The sequence below is a fragment of the Mustelus asterias genome, chromosome 30 (genome assembly GCF_964213995.1).
Source record: "Mustelus asterias chromosome 30, sMusAst1.hap1.1, whole genome shotgun sequence".
NCBI lineage: Eukaryota > Metazoa > Chordata > Chondrichthyes > Carcharhiniformes > Triakidae > Mustelus > Mustelus asterias.
In genome coordinates, this window is record NC_135830.1 from 19,659,570 (window position 1) to 19,685,206 (window position 25,637).

General features: G+C 48.3%; 1 protein-coding gene and 1 long non-coding RNA gene across 2 annotated transcripts in view; both read left to right on the forward strand.

Moving 5' to 3' along the window:
* LOC144480944 (uncharacterized) overlaps positions 1–25,637 on the forward strand; it is a 117,809-nt gene that overhangs the window by 36,504 nt on the left and 55,668 nt on the right. The window contains exon 3 of the mRNA XM_078200559.1: positions 7,881–8,669. Within this exon, the coding sequence (XP_078056685.1) occupies positions 7,881–8,669 (789 nt within the window). The remainder of the gene's footprint in view (positions 1–7,880; positions 8,670–25,637) is intronic.
* Positions 33–6,455, forward strand: LOC144480860 (uncharacterized). Its single transcript, XR_013495720.1, has 3 exons — positions 33–367; positions 3,054–3,171; positions 6,326–6,455. It is a non-coding gene; the product is annotated as an uncharacterized LOC144480860 (long non-coding RNA).

Here is a 25,637-nt window from a genome sequence, read left to right on the forward strand (position 1 = left end):
CCCCGGGGGCATTGTGACGTTGGGCACGCGCAGTGCGGCTCCTGTCCCAGGGACCGGCGCTTGTTTGTCTGATCTCCAGGCGGGGAGGAGGCGGATAAGCGGAGGCAGCGTTAGGGGCAGTGGGTGGGAGGGGAGGCTCCACACACCCAGTGGAGGCTTCAACACCCCCCCCCAATAAGGAACTAGCGGCACCGCCTCCACACCCAACACAAACGGCAGCTGCAGCGCTTCCTCCCGGGGCCAGGCCCCACTGGACAAATGTGGCTTCAGGAAGGACATTCATTGGTCATGAATTTCTTTATCAGATCTGCCCTCAATCTACTTTGCTGCAAGGAGAACAACCCCCCAGTTACTCCAGCCTAACATTGTAACTATAATTCTTCATCCCTGGAATCATTCTGGGATTGGATTTATTATTGTCACATGTATTGGGATACAGTGAAAAGTATTGTTTCTTGCGCGGTGTACAGACAAAGCATACCATTCATAGAGTACATAGGGGAGAAGGATTTGATTTATTGTCACGCATATTGGGATACAGTGAAAAGTATTGTGTCTTGCGTGCTATACGGACAAAGCATACCATTCATAGAGTACAGTGGGGAGAAGGAAAAGGATTTGATTTATTATTATCGCATGTATTGGGATACAGTGAAAAGTATTGTTCCTTGCACGCTATCCAGACAAAACATACTGTTCATAGAGTACATTGATTTAATTAATTGTCACATTTTTTGATTTGATTTTTATTATTGCCACAGAAGGACGTGGAGGCTTTAGAGAGAGTGCAGAGGAGGTTCACCAGGATGTTGCCTGGTATGAAAGGGCTTAGTTATGAGCAGAGATTGGGTAAACTGGGGTTGTTCTCACTGGAAAGACGGAGGATGAGGGGTGACCTAATAGAGGTGTATAAAATTATGAAAGGCATAGATAAGGTGAACGGTGGGAAGCTTTTTCCCAGGTCGGTGGTGACGTTCACGAGGGGTCATAGGTTCAAGGTGAGGGGGGGGGAGGTTTAACACGGATATCAGAAGGACGTATTTTACGCAGAGGGTGGTGGGGGCCTGGAATGCGCTGCCGGGCAAGGTGGTGGAGGCGGACACAGTGGGAACGTTGAAGACTTATCTCGATAGCCACATGAACGGAGTGGGAATGGAGGGATACAAAAGAATGGTCTAGTTTGGACCAGGGAGCGGCGCGGGCTTGGAGGGCCGAAGGGCCTGTTCCTGTTCTTTGTTCTTTGTATTGGTATACAGTGAAAAGTATTGTTTCTTGCGTGCTATACAGACAAAACGTACTGTTCATTGAGAAGGAAAGCAGAGGGTGCAGAATGTAGTGTTACAGTCATAGCTGGGGTGCAGAGAAAGATCAACTTAATATAAGGTAGGTCCATTCAAAAGTCTGATGGCAGCAGGGAAGAAGCTGTTCTTGAGTCGGTTGGTACGTGACCTCAGATTTTTGTATCTTTTTCCCGATGGAAGAAAGTGGAAGAGAGAATGTCCGGGGTGCGTGGGGTCCTTGATTATGCTGGCTGCTTTTCCTGAGTAAGAAGTTTAACAACACCAGGTTAAAGTCCAACAGGTTTATTTGGTAGCAAAAGCCACACAAGCTTTCGGAGCTCCAAGCCCCTTCTTCAGGTCCTGAGGCAGCGGGAAGTGTAGACAGAGTCAATGGATGGGAGGCTGGTTCGCGTGATGGACTGGGCTTCGTTCACGACTCTTAATAGTTTCTTGCAGTCTTGGACAGAGCAGGCACCAAATCGAGCTGTGATACAACCAGAAAGAATGCTTCCTATGGTGCATCTGTAAACGTTGGTGGTTAGTACTGCTGCCTCACAGCGCCTGGGATTCGGGTTCCATTACAACCCCGGGTCACTTTCAGTGTGGAGTTTGAACATTCTCCCTGTGTTTTGGTGGGTTTCCTCCGGGTGCCCCGCTTTTCTCTCGCAGTCCAAAAGATACACAGATTAAGTAGATTGGCCATGCTACATTGCCTCTTAGTGTCCAAAGATGTGTAGGTTAGGGGGATTAGTGGGGTTAATGTGTAGGGTTACGGGGATAGGACAGGGGTGAACAGCAGGATAAGATGCTCTGTCGGAGAGCCGGTGCAGACCCGATGGGTTGAATGGCCTCTTTCTGCACTGTAGGGATTCCATGATTCTAAATCTCCTCTGCATCCTCTCAAGGAGCCTCACATCCTCTCTGACGTGTGGTGATCACTGATAGCCAAGTTCCGCACACATGAGGACGGCCTAAACCGGGATGTTGGGTTTATGTCACACTATCAGTAACCCCCACAACTTGCCTCCTGGACTTGCTGGCTGTCCTGTCTGGAGACAATACACATCTCTTTAACCTGTGCTTAATGCTCTCTCCTCCACTCACATTGTCTGTATCTTTAAGATCTGGCTGGCTGTAGGGATTCGCATTCTAATCAGTATCCTGTAACTTGATTTTGTGTCTCTGTGCCCTGTTTGAGAGCAGATTTCCACTCCATCTGACGAAGGAGCAGCACTCCGAAAGCTATTTGCTACCAAATAAACCTGTTGGACTTTAACCTGGTGTTGTTAAAACGCTTACTGTGATCACTGGTTTGCACAGACCCAGATGTTCTGTGCTCCTGTCTGTAACGTCATCTCACACACCGACAATTGCGCGGTAACATCACCCCTGGTCCCGGGTATTTCCTCAGCTGAGAGATTTTCCTCTAACTCCAGTGCTTCTGACATCTTTCCAGCTGCAGTCTCCAACTGGCGATTTTAAGATTAAAAACTAACATTGCTTCAGAGGCCGCTATTCTTGGTTGTGCTCAGTTACCTGTGAGGGATTCATGATGGCTCTGAGGCTGGTGCGGCTCCTTTTACTGTGGATCTGAATCCACATCTGTCCATTGCTCTGTTTCACCTCTGCTCTCCTGGAGCACCCTCTGCTGTCTTGTGACTCCTCCCGACTCTGATAACAGGTGTTATTTCAAGTATGTTTAGTACTTTATTAAAGCAGGATCTCTGAAGAAGTCGCGCAGACTGGAAAGATTAATTCTGTTTCTCTCCACAGATCTCTCCACAGATTCCAGCACACATTGCCAATTCCCAGTTTCCCGTGGAGATGATGATGCTGGACCTTCTTGAACCGCTGCAGTCCGTGTGGTGAGGCGCTCTGACAATACTGTCAGGTAAGGACTTACAGGCTATTCACCCAGTGATGCTGAAGGAACGCCGATATATAAAAGCAAATTATTGCGGATGCTGGAATCTGAAACCAAAAGAGAAAATGCTGGAAAATCTCAGCGGGTCTGGCAGCATCTGTAAGGAGAGAAAAGAGCTGATGTTCTGAGTCCAGATGACCCTTTGTCAAAGCCCTTTGACAAAGGAGACAAAAGAGCTTTCACAAAGGGTAATCTGGACTCGAAACGTCAGCTCTTTTTTCTCCTTACAGATGCTGCCAGACCTGCTGAGATTTTCCAGCATTGTCTCTCTTTGGGAACACCGATATATGCTCAGGATAACTACATTAATTTGTATTTATATCATACTTTTAATGTAATCTTGTCTTAGAATCCCTACAGTGCAGAAGGAGGCCATTCGGCCCATCGAGCCTGCACCGACAACAATCCCACCCAGGCCCTACCCCATAACCCTTCATATTTACCCAGTCCCCCTGACACCAAGGGCCAATTTAGTACAGCCAATTAACCTAATCTGCACATCTTTAGACCGTGGGAGGAAAGTGGAGCACATGGAGGAAACCCATGCAGACACATAAGAAATAGGAGCAGGAGTAGGCCATCTAGCCCCTCGAGCCTGCCCCGCCATTCAATAAGATCATGGCTGATCTGAGGTGGATCAGTTCCACTTACCCGCCTGATCCCCATAACCCTTAATTCCCTTACCGATCAGGAATCCATCTATCCGTGATTTAAACATATTCAACGAGGTAGCCTCCACCACTTCAGTGGGCAGAGAATTCCAGAGATTCACCACCCTCTGAGAGAAGAAGTTCCTCCTCAACTCTGTCCTAAACTGACCCCCCTTTATTTTGAGGCTGTGTCCTCTAGTTCTAGTTTCCTTTCTAAGTGGAAAGAATCTCTCCACCTCTACCCTATCCAGCCCCTTCATTATCTTATAGGTCTCTATAAGATCCCCCCTCAGCCTTCTAAATTCCAACGAATACAAACCCAATCTGCTCAGTCTCTCCTCATAATCAACACCCCTCATCTCTGGTATCAACCTGGTGAACCTTCTCTGCACTCCCTCCAAGGCCAGTATATCCTTCCGCGGCCTCACCAATGCCCTGTACAGATGCAGCAAGACATCTCTGCTTTTATATTCTATCCCCCTTGCGATATAGGCCAACGTCCCATTTGCCGCCTTGATCACCTGTTGCACCTGCAGACTGGGTTTTTGCGTCTCATGCACAAGGACCCCCAGGTCCCTTTGCACAGTAGCATGTTGTCATTTATTTCCATTTCGATAATAATCCCAAACGTGCAAACTCCACACAGACCCAACCGGGAATCGAACCCGGGTCCCTGGCCACTGTGTTCTAAATTGTTTCACAGAAATGTTACAAGGCAAAATTTCACACTGAACCGCATGAGATGTTAGGGCAGGTGAACAAAAGTTTCATCGAAGAAGTCGGTTTTAATTATCTTAACAGAGGAAAGTGAGGTAGAGACGCAGAGAGGGTTAAGGAGGAAATTCCGGAGCTTGTGACCTTAGCAAAGAACAATACAGCACAGGAACAGGCCCTTCGGCCCTCCAAGCCCCCGCCGCTCCCTGGTCCAAACTAGACCATTCTTTTGTATCCCTCCATTCCCACTCCGTTCATGTGGCTATCGAGATAAGTCTCAAACGTTCCCAGTGTGTCCGCATCCACCACCTTGCCCGGCAGCGCATTCCAGGCCCCCACCACCCTCTGTGTAAAATACGTCCTTCTGATATCCGTGTTAAACCTCCCCCCGCCCCCTCACCTTGAACCTATGACCCCTCGTGAACGTCACCACCGACCTGGGAAAAAGCTTCCCACCGTTCACCCTATCTATGCCTTTCATAATTTTATACACCTCTATTAGGTCACCCCTCATCCTCCGTCTTTCCAGTGAGAACAACCCCAGTTTACCCAATCTCTCCTCATAACTAAGCCCTTCCATACCAGGCAACATCCTGGTAAACCTCCTCTGCACTCTCTCTAAAGCCTCCACGTCCTTCTGGTAGTGCGGCGACCAGAACTGGGCGCAGTATTCCAAATGCGGCCGAACCAACGTTCTATACAACTGCAACATCAGACCCCAACTTTTATACTCTATGCCCCGTCCTATAAAGGCAAGCATGCCATATGCCTTCTTCACCACCTTCTCCACCTGTGACGTCGCCTTCAAGGATCTGTGGACTTGCACACCCAGGTCCCTCTGCGTATCTACACCCTTTATGGTTCTGCCATTTATCGTAGAGCTCCCCCCTACGTTAGTTCTACCAAAATGCATCACTTCGCATTTATCTGGATTGAACTCCATCTGCCATTTCTTTGCCTAAATTTCCAGCCTTTCTATATCCATCTGTAGCCTCTGACAATGTTCCTGACTATCTGCAAATCCAGCCAATTTCGTGTCGTCCGCAAACTTACTGATCACCCCAGTTACACCTTCTTCCAGATCGTTTATATAAATCACAAACAGCAGAGGTCCCAGTACAGAGCCCTGCGGAACACCACTAGTCACAGGCCTCCAGCCGGAAAAAGACCCTTCCACTACCACCCTCTGTCTTCTGTGACCAAGCCAGTTCTCCACCCATCTAGCCACCTCCCCCTTTATCCCATGAGATCCAACCTTTTGCACCAACCTACCATGAGGGACTTTGTCGAACGCTTTACTAAAGTCCATATAGACGACATCCACGGCCCTTCCCTCGTCAACCATTCTAGTCACTTCTTCAAAAAACTCCACCAGGTTAGTGAGGCATGACCTCCCTCTCACAAAACCATGCTGACTATCGTTAATGAGTTTATTCCTTTCTAAACGCGCATACATCCTATCTCTAAGAATCCTCTCCAACAACTTCCCCCTATGCTGTCAAACGCCTTCTGGAAGTCTAGATAGACTATGTCTGTGGGACAGTGTGTAACTCGGAGAGTCATTTGCAGGTGATGGTGTTCACAGACCTGCTGACCCAGTCCTTTAAGGTGGGACAAGTGAGACTTTGGGAGGTTCTGACAAAGTTCTGGTCAATTGTGTGTCTATATATTACATAAATATAAAAATCTGTCTCCCTGCCCACTGTCTCGACCCCACAAATGACCAGATTCATTCAGCTCAATTTATGTTTTCGTAGGCTCTCTCACTCCCTCCCCAGCTTGGGTCACTGTCTGTGCGGAGTCTGCACATTCTCCCCGTGTCTGCGTGGGTTTCCTCCTGGTGCTCCGGTTTCCTCCCACAGTCCGAAAGACGTGCAGGTTAGATGCATTTGGGCCGTGCTTAATTCGCCCTCCGTGTCCCCCGAAAACGTGCCCGAGTGTGGCGACTAGGGGATTTTCACAGTAACTTCACTGCAGTGTTGATGTAAGCCTACTTGTGATACTAATAAACTAAACTTTTGATTCATTATTGTCACATAGAAATCATAGAAACCCAACAGTGCAGAAACAGGCCATTCGGCCCATCGAGTCTGCACCGACCACAATCCCACCCAGGCCCTGCTCCCATACACATATTACCCACTAATCCCTCTAACCTACACATCTCAGGACACTAAGGGGCAATTTTAGCATGGCCAATCAACCTAACCCGCACATCTTTGGACTGTGGGAGGAAACCGGAGCACCCGGAGGAAACCCACGCAGACACGAGGAGAATGTGCAAACTCCACACAGACAGTGACCCGAGCCGGGAATCGAACCCCGGTCCCTGGAGCTGTGAAGCAGCAGTGCTAACCACTGTGCTACCGTGCCGCCATGTGTTGGTATACAGTGAAAAGTATTGTTTCTTGCGCACTATACAGACAAAGCGTACCGTGCATAGAGAAGGAAAGGAGAGAGTGTAGAATGTAGTGTTACAGTCATATCTAGGGTGTAGAGAAAGATCAACTTAATGCAAGGTAGAACAAAGAACAATACAGCACAGGAACAGGCCCTTCGGCCCTCCAAGCCCGCGCCGCTCCCCGGTCCAGGATTGAATCCTGAATCCAGGATCCCCGTCCAATTTTCCAGCCTATCTACATCCTAATATCCTACCCACCGAGCTGTCCCTCACAGCTACGATGCTTTGTTCATCACAACCTATTAACTCACCCCCACCCCCCCCATTCCAGACCATGTGATCTCCAGGGCGAGGCGAAAACCCAGAGTGAAAACCCCAGGGCCAATATGGGGAAAAAAAAATCTGGGAAATTCCTCTCCGACCCCCTGTGGCGATCGAAACGAGTCCAGGAGATCACACTGGCCCTGATCAGAAAATGCTTCCCAACCCTATTCATTTCCACTTCTGCTTTACGAACACCATCTGAATTCCCTGCCCCCGAGACAGGTTCCCAACTATCCGCAGTCTCGCTCTGTACTGGCACCAGCAAGATGATCATAGAATGAAGCCTTGAAACGAGAAACAAAGAACAATTAGCCTGCGCCGCTCCCTGGTCCAAACTAGACCACTCTTTTGTATCCCTCCATTCCCACTCCGTTCATTCAGGTAGATCCATTCAAAGGTCTGACAGCAGCAGGGAAGGAGCTGTTCTTGTGTCGGTTGGTACGTGACCTCAGAAACAATGTTTTGTGTTTTAAATCAATTTCACAGGGTATTAGAAGGGGAAGATTTGCAGTTGGGAAATTGGAAACCAAACATTGCATCAGGATCTGACAGAGTCATCCAATTTATCATAACCTGAATACCATTAGATTTTGAACATGGAAGGAAAAAGCACCGTTGACAGTGAAGAGAAACAGAACACGTCTTCTGTGTGTGAACAAGACATCAACCCATCTGGCCTGTCGAACCACAGGCACAGTCGCACTGAGGAGAAGCTGTGGAAGTGTGGGGACTGCGGGAAGGGATTTGATTATCCAGTTAGGCTGGAAATTCATCGGCGGATTCACACCGGGGAGAGGCCCTTCACCTGTCCCAAGTGCGGGAAGGGGTTCAGTACCTCGTCCCACCTGCTGACTCACCAGCGAGTTCACACCGGGGAGAGGCCGTTCACCTGCCCCGAGTGCGGGAAGGGATTCACTCAGTCGTCCAACCTGCTGACCCACCAGCGCATGCATGCCGGGGAGAGGCCGTTCGCCTGCTCCGAGTGCGGGAAGGGCTTCACTATTTCAGCCCACCTGCTGAGACACCAGCGAGTTCACACGGACGAGAGGCCTTTCAAGTGCCCGGACTGCGGGAAGGGCCACAAAAGTTCCGGGGAGCTGATGTCCCACCAACGCGTCCACACCGACGAGAGACCCTTCAGGTGCTCCCTCTGCGGAACTGGGTTCAAGCAGTCGTCCGACCTCACCGTGCACCGGCGCACTCACACTGGGGAGAGGCCGTTCTCCTGCACCGTGTGTGGGAAGAGATTCAATCAGACATGTACCCTTCTGAGACACCAGCAAGTTCACACCGGGGAGAGGCCCTTCACCTGTTCTGTGTGCGGGAAGAGCTTTGGTCGGTTGTCCACTCTGCTGAGACACCAGCGAGTTCACAAGTGACTGCAGTGATTGGGTTTTGATGTTAATCACGTCCTGGACTGAACTGGAAGAGCAGCAAGATGGGGAGAGACCAAATCTGATTGCGGGAGCTGTTTCACCGATTCTATCTCTCCGACATTCGGGGGCGAGTCTTCTTTCAAGTCTTCCTTTGGGGCGGCACGGTGGCCCAGTGGTTAGCACTGCGGCCTCACAGCTCTCGGGACCCGGGTTCGAGTCCCGGCTTGGGTCACTGTCTATGTGGAGTTTGCATGTTCTCCCCGTGTCTGCGTGGGTTTCCTCCGGGTGCTCCGGTTTCCTCCCACGGTCCAAAGATGTGCGGGTTAGGTTGATTGGCCATGATAAATTGACCCTAATGTCAGGTGGATTAGCAGGTAAATATGTGGGGTTATGAGAATAAACCTTGGGTGAGATTGTGGTCAGTGTAGACTTGATGACCTCCTTCTGCACTGGAGGGATTCTATGATTCAGTGGTCACCCCAGTGGTGACTTTTAATGGGCATTTTTGGCATTTGACTGGCAGAGTTTTCTCGCCTCCCCCCTTTATTTTACACCTTGCTCCAATTCTCAACATCTCCAATTAGAGAGTTCTGATGAACCCTTGCTGACAATTCATTCTGACTACCACATGATTCATCAAGTAATATGAAATAAAACAGTGAAATATTTTACAGGTTCATCAATCAACATCGATGCTGAATTCAATCACTTTGATTTATTATTGTCACATGTATTAACATACAGTGAAAAGTATTGTTTCTTGCGCACCATACAAAGCATACCATTCATAGAGAAGGAAAGGAGAGGGTGCAGAATGTAGTGTCACAGTCATAACTAGGGTGCAGAGAAAGATCAACTTAATATAAGGTAGGTCCATTCAAAAGCCTGACGGCAGCAGGGAAGAAGCTGTTCTTCAGTCGGTCGGCACGTGTCCTCAGACTTTTGTATTTTTTTCCCGACGGAAGAAGGTGGAAGAGAGAATGTCCGGGGTCCTTAATTATGCTGGCTGCTTTTCCGAGGCAGTGGGAAGTGTAGACAGAGTCAATGGATGGGAGGCTGGTTTGCGTGATGGATTGGGCTACATTCATGACCTTTTGTAGTTTCTTGCGGTCTTGGGCAGAGCAGGAGCCATACCGAGCTGTGATACAACCAGAAAGGATGCTTTCAATTATGCATCCGTAAAAGTTGGTGAGAGTCGTCGCTGACATGCCAAATTTCCTTAGTCTTCTGAGAAAGTAAAGCCCCATTGGTGGGGCTTTCTTAACTATAGTGTCGGCATGGGGGGGACCAGGACAGGTTGTTGGTGATCTGGCTCAAGAAACCTGAAGCTCTCGACCCTTTCTACTTCGTCCCCGTTGCTGTAGACAGGAACATGTTCTCCTTTATGCTTCCTGAAGTTGCTACTGCTGTGTCATTTCTGACACAGCGGCAGCAACATTTGGTAAAGGTGGAACCCACAACAAAGACTGGTTTGAGACCCACTCAGCAGAGATAACATAGAACATTACAGCGCAGTACAGGCCCTTCGGCCCTCGATGTTGCGCCGACCAGTGGAACCAATCTAAAGCCCCTCTAATCTACACTATTCCAATATCATCCATATGTTTATCCAATGACCCTTTAAATGCCCTTAATGTTGACGAGTCCACTACTGCTGCAGGCAGGGCATTCCACGCCCTTACTACTCTCTGAGTAAAGAACCTGCCTCTAACATCTGTCCTATATCTCTCACCCCTCAATTTAAAGCTATGTCCCCTCATGCTAGCCATCACCATCCGAGGAAAAAGGCTCTCACTATCCACCCTATCTAATCCTCTGATCATCTTGTATGCCTCTACTAAGTCACCTCTTAACCTTCTTCTCTCTAACGAAAACAACCTCAAGCCCCTCAGTCTTCCCTCATACGATTTTCCCACCATACCAGGCAACATCCTGGTAAATCTCCTCTGCACCCTTTCCAACACTTCCACATCCTTCCGATAATGCGGCGACCAGAACTGTACGCAATACTCCAAATGCGGCCGCACCAGAGTTTTGTACAGTTGCAGCATGACCTCCTGGCTCCGAAACTCAATCCCTCTACCAATAAAAGCTAACACACCGTACGCCTTCTTAACAACCCTATCAACCTGGGTGCCAACTTTCAGGGATCTATGCACATTGACACCCAGATCCCTCTGTTCATCCACACTACCAAGTATCTTACCATTAGCCCAGTACTCTGTATTCCTGTCACTCCTTCCAAAGTGAATCACCTCACACATCTGTCATTGAAGCAAAAAGCAAAGCCTACCTGAAGCACTGTGGCAGCATGATGTCATAATGGTTAGCACTGCTGCCTAACAGCGCCAGGGACCTGGGTTCATAGAAACCCTACAGTACAGAAAGAGGCCATTCGGCCCATCGAGACGGCACCGACCACAATCCCACCCAGGCCCTACCCCCATATCCCTACATCTTTTACCCACTAATCCCTCTAACCTACACATCTCAGGACACGAAGGGGCAATTTAAGCATGGCCAATCAACCTAACCCGCACATCTTTGTCCTGGCCTCGGAGTTTGCACGTTCTCCTCGTGTCTGCGTGGGTTCCCTCTGGGTGTCCAGTTTCCTCCCACAGAGCAAAAATGTGCGGGGTTAGGTTGATTGGCCATGCTGAATTGACCCCAAGTGGCAAGGGGACTAGCAGGGTAAGTACGTAGGGCTACAGGAATAGTTCATTTTTATTAGTGTCACAAGTCGGCTTACATTAACACTGCAACAAAGTTATTGTGAGAATCCCCTTGTTGCCACACTCCGGCGCCTGTTTGGGTACAACTGAGGGAGAATTTAGCACGGCCCAATGCACCGAACCATAGAATCTTACAGTGCAGAAGAGGCCCTTCGGCCCATTGAGTCCACACCGACACATTAGAAACACTAGCTCCAGGGTCCCGGGTTCGATTCCCGGCTTGGGTCACTGTCTGTGTGGAGTTTGCACATTCTCCTCGTGTCTGCGTGGGTTTCCTCCAGGTGCTCCGGTTTCCTCCCACAGTCCAGAGATGTGCGGGTTAGGTTGATTGGCCATGCTAAAATTGCCCCTTAGTGTCCTGGGATGCGTAGGTTAGAGGGATTAGCGGGTAAAATATGTAGGGATATGGGGGTAGGGCCTGGGTGGGATTGTGGTCGGTGCAGACTCGATGGGCCGAATGGCCTCTTTCTGCCCTGTAGGGTTTCTATGATTTCTATGACCTGAACTCCCACCTAATCCCACTTACCAGCACTTGGCCTATAGCCCTGAATGTTATGATGTGCCAAGTGCTCATCCAGATACTTTTCCTTGGATGTGAGGCAATCCGCCTCCACCACCCTCCCAGGCAGCGCATTCCAGACCGTCACCAATCTCTGGGTGAATAGGATTTTCCTGACATCCCCAGCACATCTTTTGGACTGTGGAAGGAAACCGGAGGAAACCCACACAGACACGGGGAGAACGTGCAGACTCCACACAGACAGTGACCCAAGCCGGGAATCGAACCCAGGTCCCTAGCGCTGTGGGCAGCAGTGCTAACCACTGTGCCGCCCTGGCACCGAATTGGGTGGGATTGCTGTCAGTGTAGGTCCGATGGGCAGAATGGTGTCCTTGTGCACTGTAGTGGTTCTGTGATGCAGCTTGTATCACTACAGACTGTGACAAACTAAATCTACATGCTATGTGTGTGATGAGGTTAAGAGGACACTTGGTCCAACTATCGCCAAAGTTGTCCTCCTAAAATTGGCAGATGATGATGTTCTCACCGACAGAAGTAAACAGGTATCCCACTGGGTTGAAGATTTGAGTTTAGGAATAGGGTTGCTTTACTGCAACTGTAGAGGTCACACCTGGAGTGTTGTGTGCAGTTTTGGTGTCCTTATAGAAACTAGAAGCAGGAGTAGGCCATTCGGCCCTTCGAGTCTGCTCCGCCATTCATTTTGATCATGGCTGATCATCAAATTCAATATCCTGATCCCCTCTTTCCTCCCCCCCCCCCCTCCGCAAGATCCCTTTAGCCCCAAGAGCTATATCCAATTCCTTGACATCAAACAACATTTTGGCCTCAACTACTTTCTGTGGGAGTGAATTCCACACATTCACCACCCTCTGGGTGAAGAAATTTCTCCTCAACTCAGTCCTAAAAGGTTTACCCCTTTATCCTCCAACTATGACCCCCTAATTCTGGACCCCCCTTCCCCCCACCATTGGAAACATTCTTTCTTAATCTACCCTGTTAGAATTTCATAAGTTTCTATGAGATCCCTTCTCACTCTTCTAAAACACCAGTTATCCGAGAAAAGATGCCCTTGCTGTCGAGGAAGTAAAGCAAAAGTTTAACCAAGCAGATTCCCTGGGATGGCAGGTCTGTCATACGAGGAGAGACAAAGTCAGTTAGGATTACATTCACTGGAGTTTAGAAGACTGAGTGGGGTTCTCATAGAAACTTATAACATTCTAACAGGGTTAGACAGGGTAGATTCAGAAAGAATGTTCCTGATGGTGGGGGAGTCCAGAACTAGGGGTCATTGTTTGAAGATAAGGTGTAAACCTTTTAGGACTGAGGTGAGGAAAAATTTCTTCACCTGGAGGGTGTGGGATTCACTACCACAGAAAGTAGTTGAGGCCAAAACGTTGTCTGATTTCAAGAAGAAATTAGATATAATTCTTTGGGCTGAAGGAATCGAGGGCTATTGGGGAGGGGGCTGGGGTGCGGGAGGAATCAGGATATTGAATTCGATGATCAAAATGAATGGCGGAGCAAGTTTGAAGGGCTGAATGGTCTCCTGCTTCTATTTTCTGTGTTACTATGACTGTGAGCCATACTCCCATGAGACGGGACATCTCCCAGTCTCTGTTTGACTCTACTGCAGCTTCCTGTCATGGTTGAGTTGGACGAGGAACCCTCATCACTTGACCTGGGAAAGGCCATTGATTGCTGAGCCACCAGAAAGGCCCCCAGCAAGGATGGAGTTCCAGCTGAACTGCTCAGACACAAAGTCCCATCGCCTGCCACACCTTCATGACCTCCTGATTCTCTGTTGGGAGGTAGGACCTGTTCCACAGGAGATGGGTGACGCAAAAAACCATTACAACATACAAAAGTAAAGGTGATCGAGGAGATTGTAACAACTACAGGGGACATCTGCACATACAGGGCAGTAAGAAGTTTAACAACACCAGGTTAAAGTCCAACAGGTTTATTTGGTAGCAAAAGCCACCCACAAGCTTTCGGAGCCTTAAGCCCCTTCTTCAGGTGAGTGGGAATTCTGTTCACAAACAGGGCATATAAAGACACAGACTCAATTTACACGAATAATGGTTGGAATGCGAATACTTGCAGCTAATCAAGTCTTTAAGATACAAACAATGTGAGTGGAGAGAGCATCAAGACAGGCTAAAGAGATGTGTATTGTCTCCAGACAGGACAGCCAGTGAGACATACAGGACAGCACGGTGGTTAGCACTGCTGCCTCACAGCGCCAGGGACCCGGGTTCGATTCCCAACCTTGGGTCAACTGTGTGGAGTTTGCACATTCTCCCCGTGCCTGTGTGGGTTTCCTTCGGACGCTCCGGTTTCCTCCCACATTCTTAAGATGTGCGGGTCAGGTGGATTGGCCGTGCTAAATTACCCCTTAGTGTTAGGGGGACTAGCTAGGGTAAATGCATGGAGGTTATGGGGATAGGGCCTGGTGGGATTGTTGTCGGTGCAGATTTGATGGGCCGAATGGTCTTCTATACTGTAGGAATTCTATTCTTCTATGATCTCTCTCCTGAGCGTCACTGGGAAGGCCTTCACCAGGGTCAGGTTTAAAAGACTCCAGCTACTTGCAGACTGAGTGTATCCAGAAGCACAGCGTGCGGTTTCTGTGCTGACAGATCTACAGTGAACATGATCCTTCTCCACACACCAGCTACAAGAGGAGTGAACAATTGGTATTGAATCTAAAATGCTGCCAGCTCCTGTGCTGAGAAAACTGAAATGTTCTAATTACTGAGTGAAAGTGAACCTTTCAGTGTGAACTCCAATTTACTTGTCCAATTGGAAACGACACCAAAATGTTTGATTCCCTGAAGATAAACTTCAACCTTGCAGTCATGTTTCGGAGCTCACAATCTGTGGGGAGCTCTTTTTAGCCTAAGAAGATTGAAGTTTACTTGTGAAAAGTAATGTTTTTAAGTTTCAATTTTCATGAGTTATAACAGTTATTTGTAAAGACACTTGAAGAAATAAAAAGATCTGAGAAAATAACAGAAAAGTACAACACAGCACTCCACCAAAGATCCTGAGACAGCACCTTCCAAACCCATGACCCCTTCCATCTAGAAGGACAAGGGGAGCAGATACATGGGAACACCCCCACCTGCAAGTTCCCCTCCAAGCCACTCACCATCCTGACTTGGAAATATATTCACAGTAAGAAGTCTCACAACACCAGGTTAAAGTCCAACAGGTTTATTTGGTAGCAAATACCATAAGCTTTCGGAGCAGAGCTCTTTTACAATCACAGATTTCCACTCCATCTGACGAAGGAGCTCTGCTCCGAAAGCTTATGGTATTTGCTACCAAATAAACCTGTTGGACTTTAACCTGGTGTTGTTCAACTTCTTACTGTGCTTACCCCAGTCCAATGCCGGCATCTCCACATCTTGGAAATATATCGCCATTCCTTCGCAGTCGCTGGGTCAAAATCCTGGAATTCCCTCCCTCACGGCATTGTGGGTCAACCCACAGCACATGGACTGCAGCGATTCAAGATGGCGGCTCACCACCACCTTCTCAAGGGGCAACTAGGGATGGGCAATAAATGCTGCCAGCCAGTGACACCCGTGTCCTACAAATTAATCAAAACAGGAACAGGCCCTCCAAGCCCGTGCTGATCACGATGCCCTAACTAAACTAATCCTGCCCTGACTCAGATCGTATCCCTCAATTCTCTCCCTATTCATGTACCGATCCAAATGCCTCCTAAATAATGTGCGTGCTTCCACCACCTCCTCTGGCAGTGTGTTCCAGACACCCTCCATTCTCTTGCATGAAAAACTTCCCCCGCAGGTCTCCCTTAAATTCCCCTCAGCTTGAACCTGTGCCCCCCTTGTAATTGACACTTCCACCCTGGGAAAAAGGCTCTGACTATCCACCCTGTCTACGCCTCTCATAATTTTGTGGACCTCTATCAGGTCTCCCCTCAGCCTCCGTCTTTCTGGTGAAAACAATCCTGGTTTATTCAGCCTCTCCTCATAGCCAACGCCCTCGAGACCAGGCAACATCCTGGTGAACCTTAAACAAATGTGGCCTGACCGTGGTTTTATATAGCTGCAATGTGATTTGCCAAAAATGCCAAAATAACTGGAAAAACAAATGGTGTTTGGTTCATAGAAACATAGAAAAACTACAGCACAAATACAGGCCCTTCGGCCCCACAAGTTGTGCCGACCATATCCCTACCTTTTAGGCCTACCTATAACCCTCCATCTTTGAGCTGAACGTAAAGTTAACACAATTGAGCACATTGGTGAATGTTTGCTTCGCCCTTTTACAATCAAGCAGCGCGGTGACAATTTCAAGTTCTGTTTTCTTGAAGATTTGACTTCATCCCATTTGTTAACGTGAAGACAAGGTTCCTGAGAATGGGGGATGTCAGCTCGATTTCCCCCCCCTCCCGAACCGATACATAAGAACATAAGAAATAGGAGCACGAGTAGGCCATCGAGCCCCTCGAGCCTACCCCGCCATTCAATAAGATTGAATCATAGAAACCCTACAGTACAGAAAGAGGCCAGTCGACCCATCGAGTCTGCACCGACCACAATCCCACCCAGGCCCTACCCCCATATCCACCCACTAATCCCTCTAACCTACACATCTCAGGACACTAAGGGCAATTTTTTTTTTAGCCTGGCCAATCAACCTAGCCCGCACATCTTTGGACTGTGGGAGGAAACCAGAGCACCCGGAGGAAACCCACGCAGACACGAGGAGAATGTGCAAACTCCACACAGACAGTGACCCAAACCGGGAATCGAACCCAGGTCCCTGGAGCTGTGAAGCAGCAGTGCTAACCACTGTGCTACCGTGCCGCCCGTCATGGCTGATCTGAAGTGGATCAGTTCCACTTACCCGCCTGATCCCCATAATCCCTAATTCCCTTACCGATCGGGAATCCATCTATCCGTGATTTAAACATATTCAACGAGGTAGTCTCCACCACTTCAGTGGGCAGAGAATTCCAGAGATTCACCACCCTCTGAGAGAAGAAGTTCCTCCTCAACTCTGTCCTAAACTGACCCCCCTTTATTTTGAGGCTGTGCCCTCTAGTTCTAGCTTCCTTTCTAAGTGGAAAGAATCTCTCCACCTCTACCCTATCCAGCCCCTTCATTATCTTATAGGTCTCTATAAGATCCCCCCCTCAGCCTTCTAAATTCCAACGAGTACAAACGCAATCTGCTCAGTCTCTCCTCATAATCAACACCCCTCATCTCCGGTATCAACCTGGTGAACCTTCTCTGCACTCCCTCCAAGGCCAATATATCCTTCCGCAAATAAGGGGACCAATACTGCACACAGTATTCCAGCTGCGGCCTCACCAATGCCCTGTACAGATGCAGCAAGACATCTCTGCTTTTATATTCTATCCCCCTTGCGATGTAGGCCAACATCCCATTACATTACAGTTACAACTATCTGTACTTCTGTCTCTGATCTTCAAGTACCTCATTATGTGAGTGTTTAACTGGACAGTAACATTTTCGCAGTCTCCTGAAACAGAATCAAAGGTAGAACAAATTCACACCAGCGATTGGGAATTGGAATAATTCAGTCTGGGTCGTGTTTCTGTAAGTTCATAAGACATAGAAGTAGAATTAGGCCATTCAGCCCATCGAGCCAACTCCGCCATTCGATCATGGCTGATATGCTCCTCATCCCCATTTTCCTGCCTTCTCCCCATAACCCTTCAACCCATTACATTAAAAATCTGTCTAACTCCTCCTTAAATACTGTCCCAGCATCTACCACACTTTTGGGTAGCCAATTCCACAGATTCATAGTCCTTTGGGAGAAGTAGTTTCTCCTCAACTCTGTTTTAAATTTGCCATCCCTTATCCTAAGACTATGACCTCTCGTCCGAGAATGCCCAAAAGAGGAAGCATCCACTCCTCATCTTGTATACCTCAATTTGATCTCCCCTCATTCTTCTAAATTCCAGACTAAATTCTAAACTGTTCAATCTCTCGTCATACGACAAACCCCTCATCTCTGGAATCAATCTGGTGAACCTCCTCTGAACTGCCTCCAATGCCACTACATCTTTCCTCAAATAGGGGGACCAAAACTGTTCACGATACTCTCGGTGCGGTCTCACCAATACCTTGTATAGTTGCAACAATACTTCCTGACCTTTATAATCTATTCCTTTAGCTATAAATACCAATATTCCATTCACTTTCTTTATTATCTCCTAACCAACTTAATCTCTCTTCATATCCATAAGAGATGGGTGAGATCCTAACTGAATATTTCTCATCAGTATTCACTGTTGAGAAAAGCATGGATGTTAGGGAAATTGGGGAAATAAATAGTGATGTCTTGAGGAGTGTACATATTACAGAGAAGGAGGTGCTGGAAGACTTAAAGCGCATCAAGGTAGATAAATCCCCGGGACCTGATGAAGTGTATCCCAGGACATTGTGGGAGACTAGGGGGGAAATGCGGGTCCCCGAGCAGAGATATTTGAATCATCGATTGTCACGGGTGAGGTGCCTGAAGATTGGAGGGTGGCAAATGTTGTGCCTTTGTTTAGGAAGGGCTGCAGGGAAAAGCCTGAGAACTACAGGCCGGTGAGCCTCATATCTGTGGTGGGTAAGTTCTGAGAATATATTTTGAGAGACAGGATCTACATGCATTTACAGAGGCAAGGACTGATTAGAGACAGTCAGCATAGCTTTGTGAGTGGAAAATCATGTCTCACAAATTTGATTGAGTTTTTTGAAGGGGTAACCAAGAAGGTAGATGAGGGCAGTGCAGTTGATGTTGTCTCCATGGACTTTAGCAAGGCCTTTGACAAGGTACCGCATGGTAGGTTGTTGCATAAGGTTAAATTTCACGGGATCCAGGGTGAGGTAGCCAAATGGATACAAAATTGGCTTGATGACTGAAGACAGAGGGTGGTTGTAGAGGGTTGTATTTCAAACTGGAGGCCTGTGACCAGCGATGTGCCTCAGGGATCGGTGCTGGGTCCACTGTTATTTGTCATTTATATTAATGATTTGGATGAGAATTTAGTCAGCATGGTTAGTAAGTTTGCAGATGACACCAAGATTGATGGCATAGTGGACAGTGAAGAAGGTTATCTAGGATTGCTATGGGATCTTGATCAATTGGGCCAGTGGGCTGACGAATGGCAGATGGAATTTAATTTAGATAAATGCGAGGTGATGCATTTTGGTCGATCGAACCAGGGTAGGACTTACTCAGTTAATGATAGGGCGCTGGGGAAACTTATAGAAGAAAGAGATTTAGAGGTACAGGGTCATTGCTCCTTGAAAGTGGAGTCACAGGTGGACAGAGTGGCGAAGAAGGCATTCGGCATGCTCTGTTTCAGTGGTCAGAACATTGAATACAGGAGTTGGGACATCTTTTCGAAGTTGTACAAGACATTAGTAAGGCCACACTTGGAATACTGTGTGCAGTTCTGGTCACCCTATTATAGAAAGGATATTATTAAACTAGAAAGTGTGCAGAAAAGATTTACTAGGATGCTACCGGGACTTGATGGATTGAGTTATAAGGAGAGGCTGAATAGACTGGGACATTTTTCCCCTGGAGCGTAGGAGGCTGAGGGGTGATCTTATAGAGGTCTATAAAATAATGAGGGGTACAGTTCAGCTAGATAGTCAATATCTTTTCCCAAAGGTAGGGGAGTCTAAAACTAGAGGGCACAGGTTTAAGGTGAGAGGGGAGAGATACAAAAGTGTCCAGAGGGGCAATTTTTTCACACACAGGGTGGAGAGTGTCTGGAACAAGCTGCTAGAGGTAGTAGTAGAGGCGGTACAATCTTGTCTTTTAAAAAGCATTTAGACAGTTTCATGGGTAAGATGGGTATAGAGGGATATGGGTCAAATGCGGGCAATTGGGACTAGCTTAGTGGTTTAAAAAGGCCAGCATGGACAAGTTGGGCCAAAGGGCCTGTTTCCATGCTGTAACCTCTATGACTCTATGACAGAACTGCCATCCCAGGAATCAGCCTGGTAAACTTTCACTGTGCTCCCTCTATAGCAAGGACCTCCTTCCTCAGATAACCTCACATTTGTCCGGATTAAACTCATGAGTTCATAAGGTACAGGAGCAGAATTAGGCCATTCGGCCCATCAAGTCTGCTCCGCCATTCGATCATGGCTGATATGCTCCTCGTCCCCATTTTCCTGCCTTTTCCCCATAACCCTTCAACCCCATTACCAATTAAAAATCTGTCTAACTCCTCCTTAAATTTACTCACCGTCCCAGCATCCTTTGGGGTAGCGAATTCCACAGATTCACAACCCTTTGGGAGAAGTAGTTTCTCCTCAGCTCTGTTTTAAATTTGCTGCCCCTTATCCTAAGATTATGACTTCTCGTCCTAGAATGCCCCACAAGAGGAAGCATCCGCTCCACGTCTACTTTACCCAAACCTTTTACCATCATATGTACCTCAATTTTATCTCCCCTCATTCTTCTAAATTCCAGAGAGCAGAGGCCTAAACTGTTCAATCTCTCTCCATACGACAAACCCCCTCATCTCTGGAATCGATCTACTGAACCTTATCTGAACTGCCTCCAACGCCACGAAATCATTTCTCAAATAAGGGGACCAAAAACTGTAGTGTAGTGGTTATCACATTCGCCTCACGTGGAAGGTCCAGGTGGAAACATTTCCGAATGCTTGGGGTGGCACAATGGTTAGCACTGCTGCCTTACAGTCATGGGGAGATGCCGGCGTTGGACTCGGGTGAACACAGTAAGAAGTCTCACAACACCAGGTTAAAGTCCAAACAGGTTTATTTGGTAGCAAAAGCCACTCGCTTTCGGAGCGCTGCTCCTTCATCAGGTGAGTGGGAGTTCTGTTCACAAACAGGGCATATAAAGACACAAATTCAATTTACAAAATAATGGTTGGAATGCGAGTCTTTACAGGTAATCAAGTCTCAAAGGTACAGACAATGTGAGTGGAGAGAGGGTTAAGCACAGGTTAAAGAGATGTGTATTGTCTCCAGACAGGACAGTTAGTGAGATTTTGCAAGCCCGTGAGATTTTGCAAGCCCAGGCAAGTCGTGGGGATTACAGATAGTGTGACATGAACCCAAGATCCCGGCTGAGGCCGTCCCCATGTGTGCGGAACTTGGCTATCAGTCTCTGCTCAGCGACTCTGCGCTGTCGTGTGTCGTGAAGGCTGCCTTGGAGAACGCTTACCCGAAGATCAGAGGCCGAATGCCCGTGACTGCTGAAGTGCTCCCCCACAGGAAGAGAACACTCTTGCCTGGTGATTGTCGAGCGGTGTTCATTCATCCGTTGTCGTAGCGTCTGCATGGTCTCCCCAACGTACCATGCCTCGGGACATCCTTTCCTGCAGCGTATCAGGTAGACAATGTTGGCCGAGTTGCAAGAGTATGTACCGTGTACCTGGTGGATGGTGTTCTCACGTGAGATGATGCTATCCGTGTCGATGATCTGGCACGTCTTGCAGAGGTTGCAGTGGCAGGGTTGTGTGGTGTCGTGGTCACTGTTCTCCTGAAGGCTGGGTAGTTTGCTGCTGACAATGGTCTGTTTGAGGTTGTGCGGTTGTTTGAAGGTAAGAAGTGGGGGAGCCTTACAGTGCCAGGGATCCGGGTTCGATTCCCGGCTTTGAATCATAGAATCCCTACACTACAGAAGGAGGTCATTTGGCCCATCAAGTCTATACCGACCACATCCCACCCAGGCCCTATCCCCATAACCCCACACATTTACCCTGCTAATCCCCCTGACACGAAGGGTCAATTTGGAATGGCCAATCAACCGAACCCCCACATCTTTGGACTGTGGGAGGAAACCAATGGAAACCCACGCAAACGGAGGGAGAAAGTGCAAACTCCACACAGACAGTCACCCGAGGTCGGAATTGAACCCAGGTCACTGTCTGTGCGGAGTCTGCACATTCTCCCCGTGTCTGCAGGGGTTTCCTCCGGGTGCTCCAGTTTCCTCCCACAGTCCAAAAGACGTGCTGGTTCGGTGCGTTGGGCCATGCTAAATTTGCCGGAGTGTGGGCGACTGGGGGATTTTCACAGTAACTTCATTGCAGTGTTAATGTAAGCTTAATTGTGACAATAAAATTAACTCAAACTACAGTTCAATGGAATAGATGAACTGGCTAGCCCTGGACTTTCGAGTGGAATTAAGGAAAGTTCAGATGAGACAAGTAATTGACAGTTTTTCTTGGAGAAAAGGGTGAGCTTATGAACTTTGGTCAGAAGAATAGAGTAAGAAGTTTAACAACACCAGGTTAAAGTCCAACAGGTTTATTTGGTAGCAAAAGCCACACAAGCTTTCGGAGCTCTGCTCCTTCGTCAGGTGCAGTGGAGAAATGCATTCTCCACAGAAAAGGCATTTCTCCACTCCACCTGACGAAGGAGCAGCGCTCCGAAAGCTCGTGGCATTTGCTACCAAATAAACCTGTTGGACTTTAACCTGGTGTTGTGAGACTTCTTACTGTGTTCACCCCAGTCCAACGCCGGCATCTCCACATCAGAAGAATAGGGACATAGACCATTTTCGGAATGGGGAGAGAATTCAGAAATCGGAAGTGCAAAGGGACTTGGTAGCCTTAGCTCAGGATTCTCTGAAAGTTAACTTGCAGGTTGACTTGGTAGTTAGGAAGGCAAATACAACGTTAGCATTCATTTCGAGAGGACGAGAATACAAACACAGGGATGTACTGCTGAGGCTTTATAAGAACATAAGAAATAGGAGCAGGAGTAGGCCATCTAGCCCCTCGAGCCTGCCCCGCCATTCAATCAGATCATGGCTGATCTGAAGTGGATCAGTTCCACTTACCCGCCTGATCCCCATAACCCCTAATTCCCTTACCGATCAGGAATCCATCTATCCGTGAGTTAAACATATTCAACGAGGTAGCCTCCACCACTTCAGTGGGCAGAGAATTCCAGAGATTCACCACCCTCTGAGAGAGGAAGTTCCTCCTCAACTCTGTCCTAAACTGACCCCCCTTTATTTTGAGGCTGTGCCCTCTAGTTCTAATTTCCTTTCTAAGTGGAAAGAATCTCTCCACCTCTACCCTATCCAGCCCCTTCATTATCTTATAGGTCTCTATAAGATCCCCCCTCAGCCTTCTAAACTCCAACGAGCACGAACCCAATCTGCTCAGTCTCTCCTCATAATCAACACCCCTCATCTCTGGTATCAACCTGGTGAACCTTCTCTGCACTCCCTCCAAGGCCAATATATCCTTCCGCAAATAAGGCTCTCGTCAGACCACATTTAGAGTATTGCGAGCAATTTTGGGCCCTGTATCTAAGGAAGGAAAGAAACATAGAAAAACTACAGCACAAAACAGGCCCTTCGGCCCCACAAGTTGTGCCGAACATATCCCTACCTTCGAGGCCTACCTATAACCCTCCATCCTATTAAGTCCCATGTACTCATACAGGAGTCTCTTAAAAGACCCTATTGAGTTTGCCTCCACCACCAATGACGGCAGCCGATTCCACTCGCCCACCCACCCTCTGTGTGAAAAACTTCCCCCTAACATTTCCCCTGTACCTACCCCCCAGCACCTTAAACCTGTGTCCTCTCGTAGCAGCCATTTCCACCCTGGGAAAAAGCCTCTGAGAGTCCACCCGATCTATGCCTCTCAACATATATACCTCTATTAGGTCTCCTCTCATCCTACGTCTCTCCAAGGAGAAAAGACCGAGCTCCCTCAGCCTATCCTCATAAGGCATGCCACTCAATCCAGGCAACATCCTTGTAAATCTCCTCTGCACCCTTTCAATCTTTTCCACATCCTTCCTGTAATGGGGCGACCAGAACTGAGCACAGTACTCCAAGTGGGGTCTGACGAGGGTCTTATATAGCTGCATCATTACCCCCGGACTCCTAAACTCAATCCCTCGATTGATAAAGGCCAGCACACCATACGCCTTCTTAACCACCTCCTCCACCTGCGGGGCCGATTTTAGAATCCTATGGACCCGGACCCCAAGGTCCTTCTAATCCTCTACAGTACTCAGAGCCTTTCCCTTTATATTGTACTCCTTCATCCCATTTGACCTGCCAAAATGGACCACGACGCATTTATCTGGGTTGAAGTCCATCTGCCACTTCTCCGCCCAGTCTTGCATCCTATCTATGTCCCTCTGTAACTTCTGACATCCCTCCAGACTATCCACGACCCCACCGACCTTCGTGTCGTCGGCAAACTTGCCAACCCATCCCTCCACTTCCTCATCCAGGTCATTTATGAAAATGACAAACAGCAAGGGTCCCAGAACAGATCCCTGGGGCTGTGCTGGCCTTGGAGAGCGTCCAGGGGAGGTTCACGAGAATAATCTTGGGAATTAAATGCTTGACATATGAGGAATGTCTGAGGACTCCTGGTCTATACTCACTGGAGTTCAGATGTATGAGGGTGGGATCTCATTGAAAATTACAGAATACTGAAAGGCCTGGATAGAGCGGTCATGGGGAAGATGTTTCCATAAGTCGGAGAGACTGGGATCTGAGGGCAGAGCCTCAGAGTGAAAAGAGGACCCTTTAGAACTGGGATGAGGAGGAATTTCTTACGCCAGAGGGTGGCGAATCTATGGAATTCATTGCCACAGAAGGCTGTCGAGTCCAGGTCATTGAGTGTATTTAAGACAGAGATAGACAGGTTCTTGATTGGTAAGGGGATCAAAGGTTATGGGGAAAAGGCAGGAGAATGGAGTTGAGAAACTTATAGAAAATCCTAGAAACCCTACAGTGCAGAAGGAGGCCATTCGGCCCATCAAGTCCCCACCAGCAACAAACGCACCCAGGCCTTATTCCCATAACCCCACATATTAAACCCGCTAATCCCTCTAACCTATGCATTTCAGAACAATAAGGCCAAATTTAGCATGGCCAATCACCTAACCTGCATATCTTTGGACTGTGGGAGGAAACCGGAGCCCCCGGATGAAACCCAAGCAGACATAGAAATCATAGAAACCCTACAGTGCAGGAAGAGGCCATTCGGCCCATCGAGTCTGCACCGACCACAATCCCACCCAGGCCCTACCCCCATATCTCTACATATTTACCCGCTAATCCCTCTAATCTACAAACCTCAGGACACTAAGGGGCAATTTTACAATGGCCAGTCAACCTAACCCGCACATCTTTGGACTGTGGGAGGAAACTGGAGCACCCGGAGGAAACCCACGCAGACACGAGGAGAATGCGCAAACTCCACACAGCCAATGACCCCGAGCCGGGAATCGAACCCAGGTCCCTGGGGCTGTGAAGCAGCAGTGCTAACCACTGTGCTACCGTGCCGCCCATGCACTTCCCGTGTCAGCACGGGAAGTCAGGTCTGACAAATATTTTAGAGTTTTTCGAAGAGGTAAATGCGAAATCGAAATGTGAAATCATAGAATCCCTACAGTGCAGAAGGAGGCCATTCGGCCCATCGAGTCTGCACCGACCACAATCCCACCTAGGCCCTACCCCCACATATTTACCCGCTAATCCCTCTAACCTACGCATCTCAGGACTCTAAGGGGCAATTTTTTTTTAACCTGGCCAGTCAACCTAACCCGCACATCTTTGGACTGTGGGAGGAAACCGGAGCACCCGGAGGAAACCCACGCAGACACGAGGAGAATGTGCAAACTCCACACAGACAGTGACCCAGGCCGGGAATCAAACCCGGGTCGCTGGCGCTGTGAGGCAGCAGCGCTAACC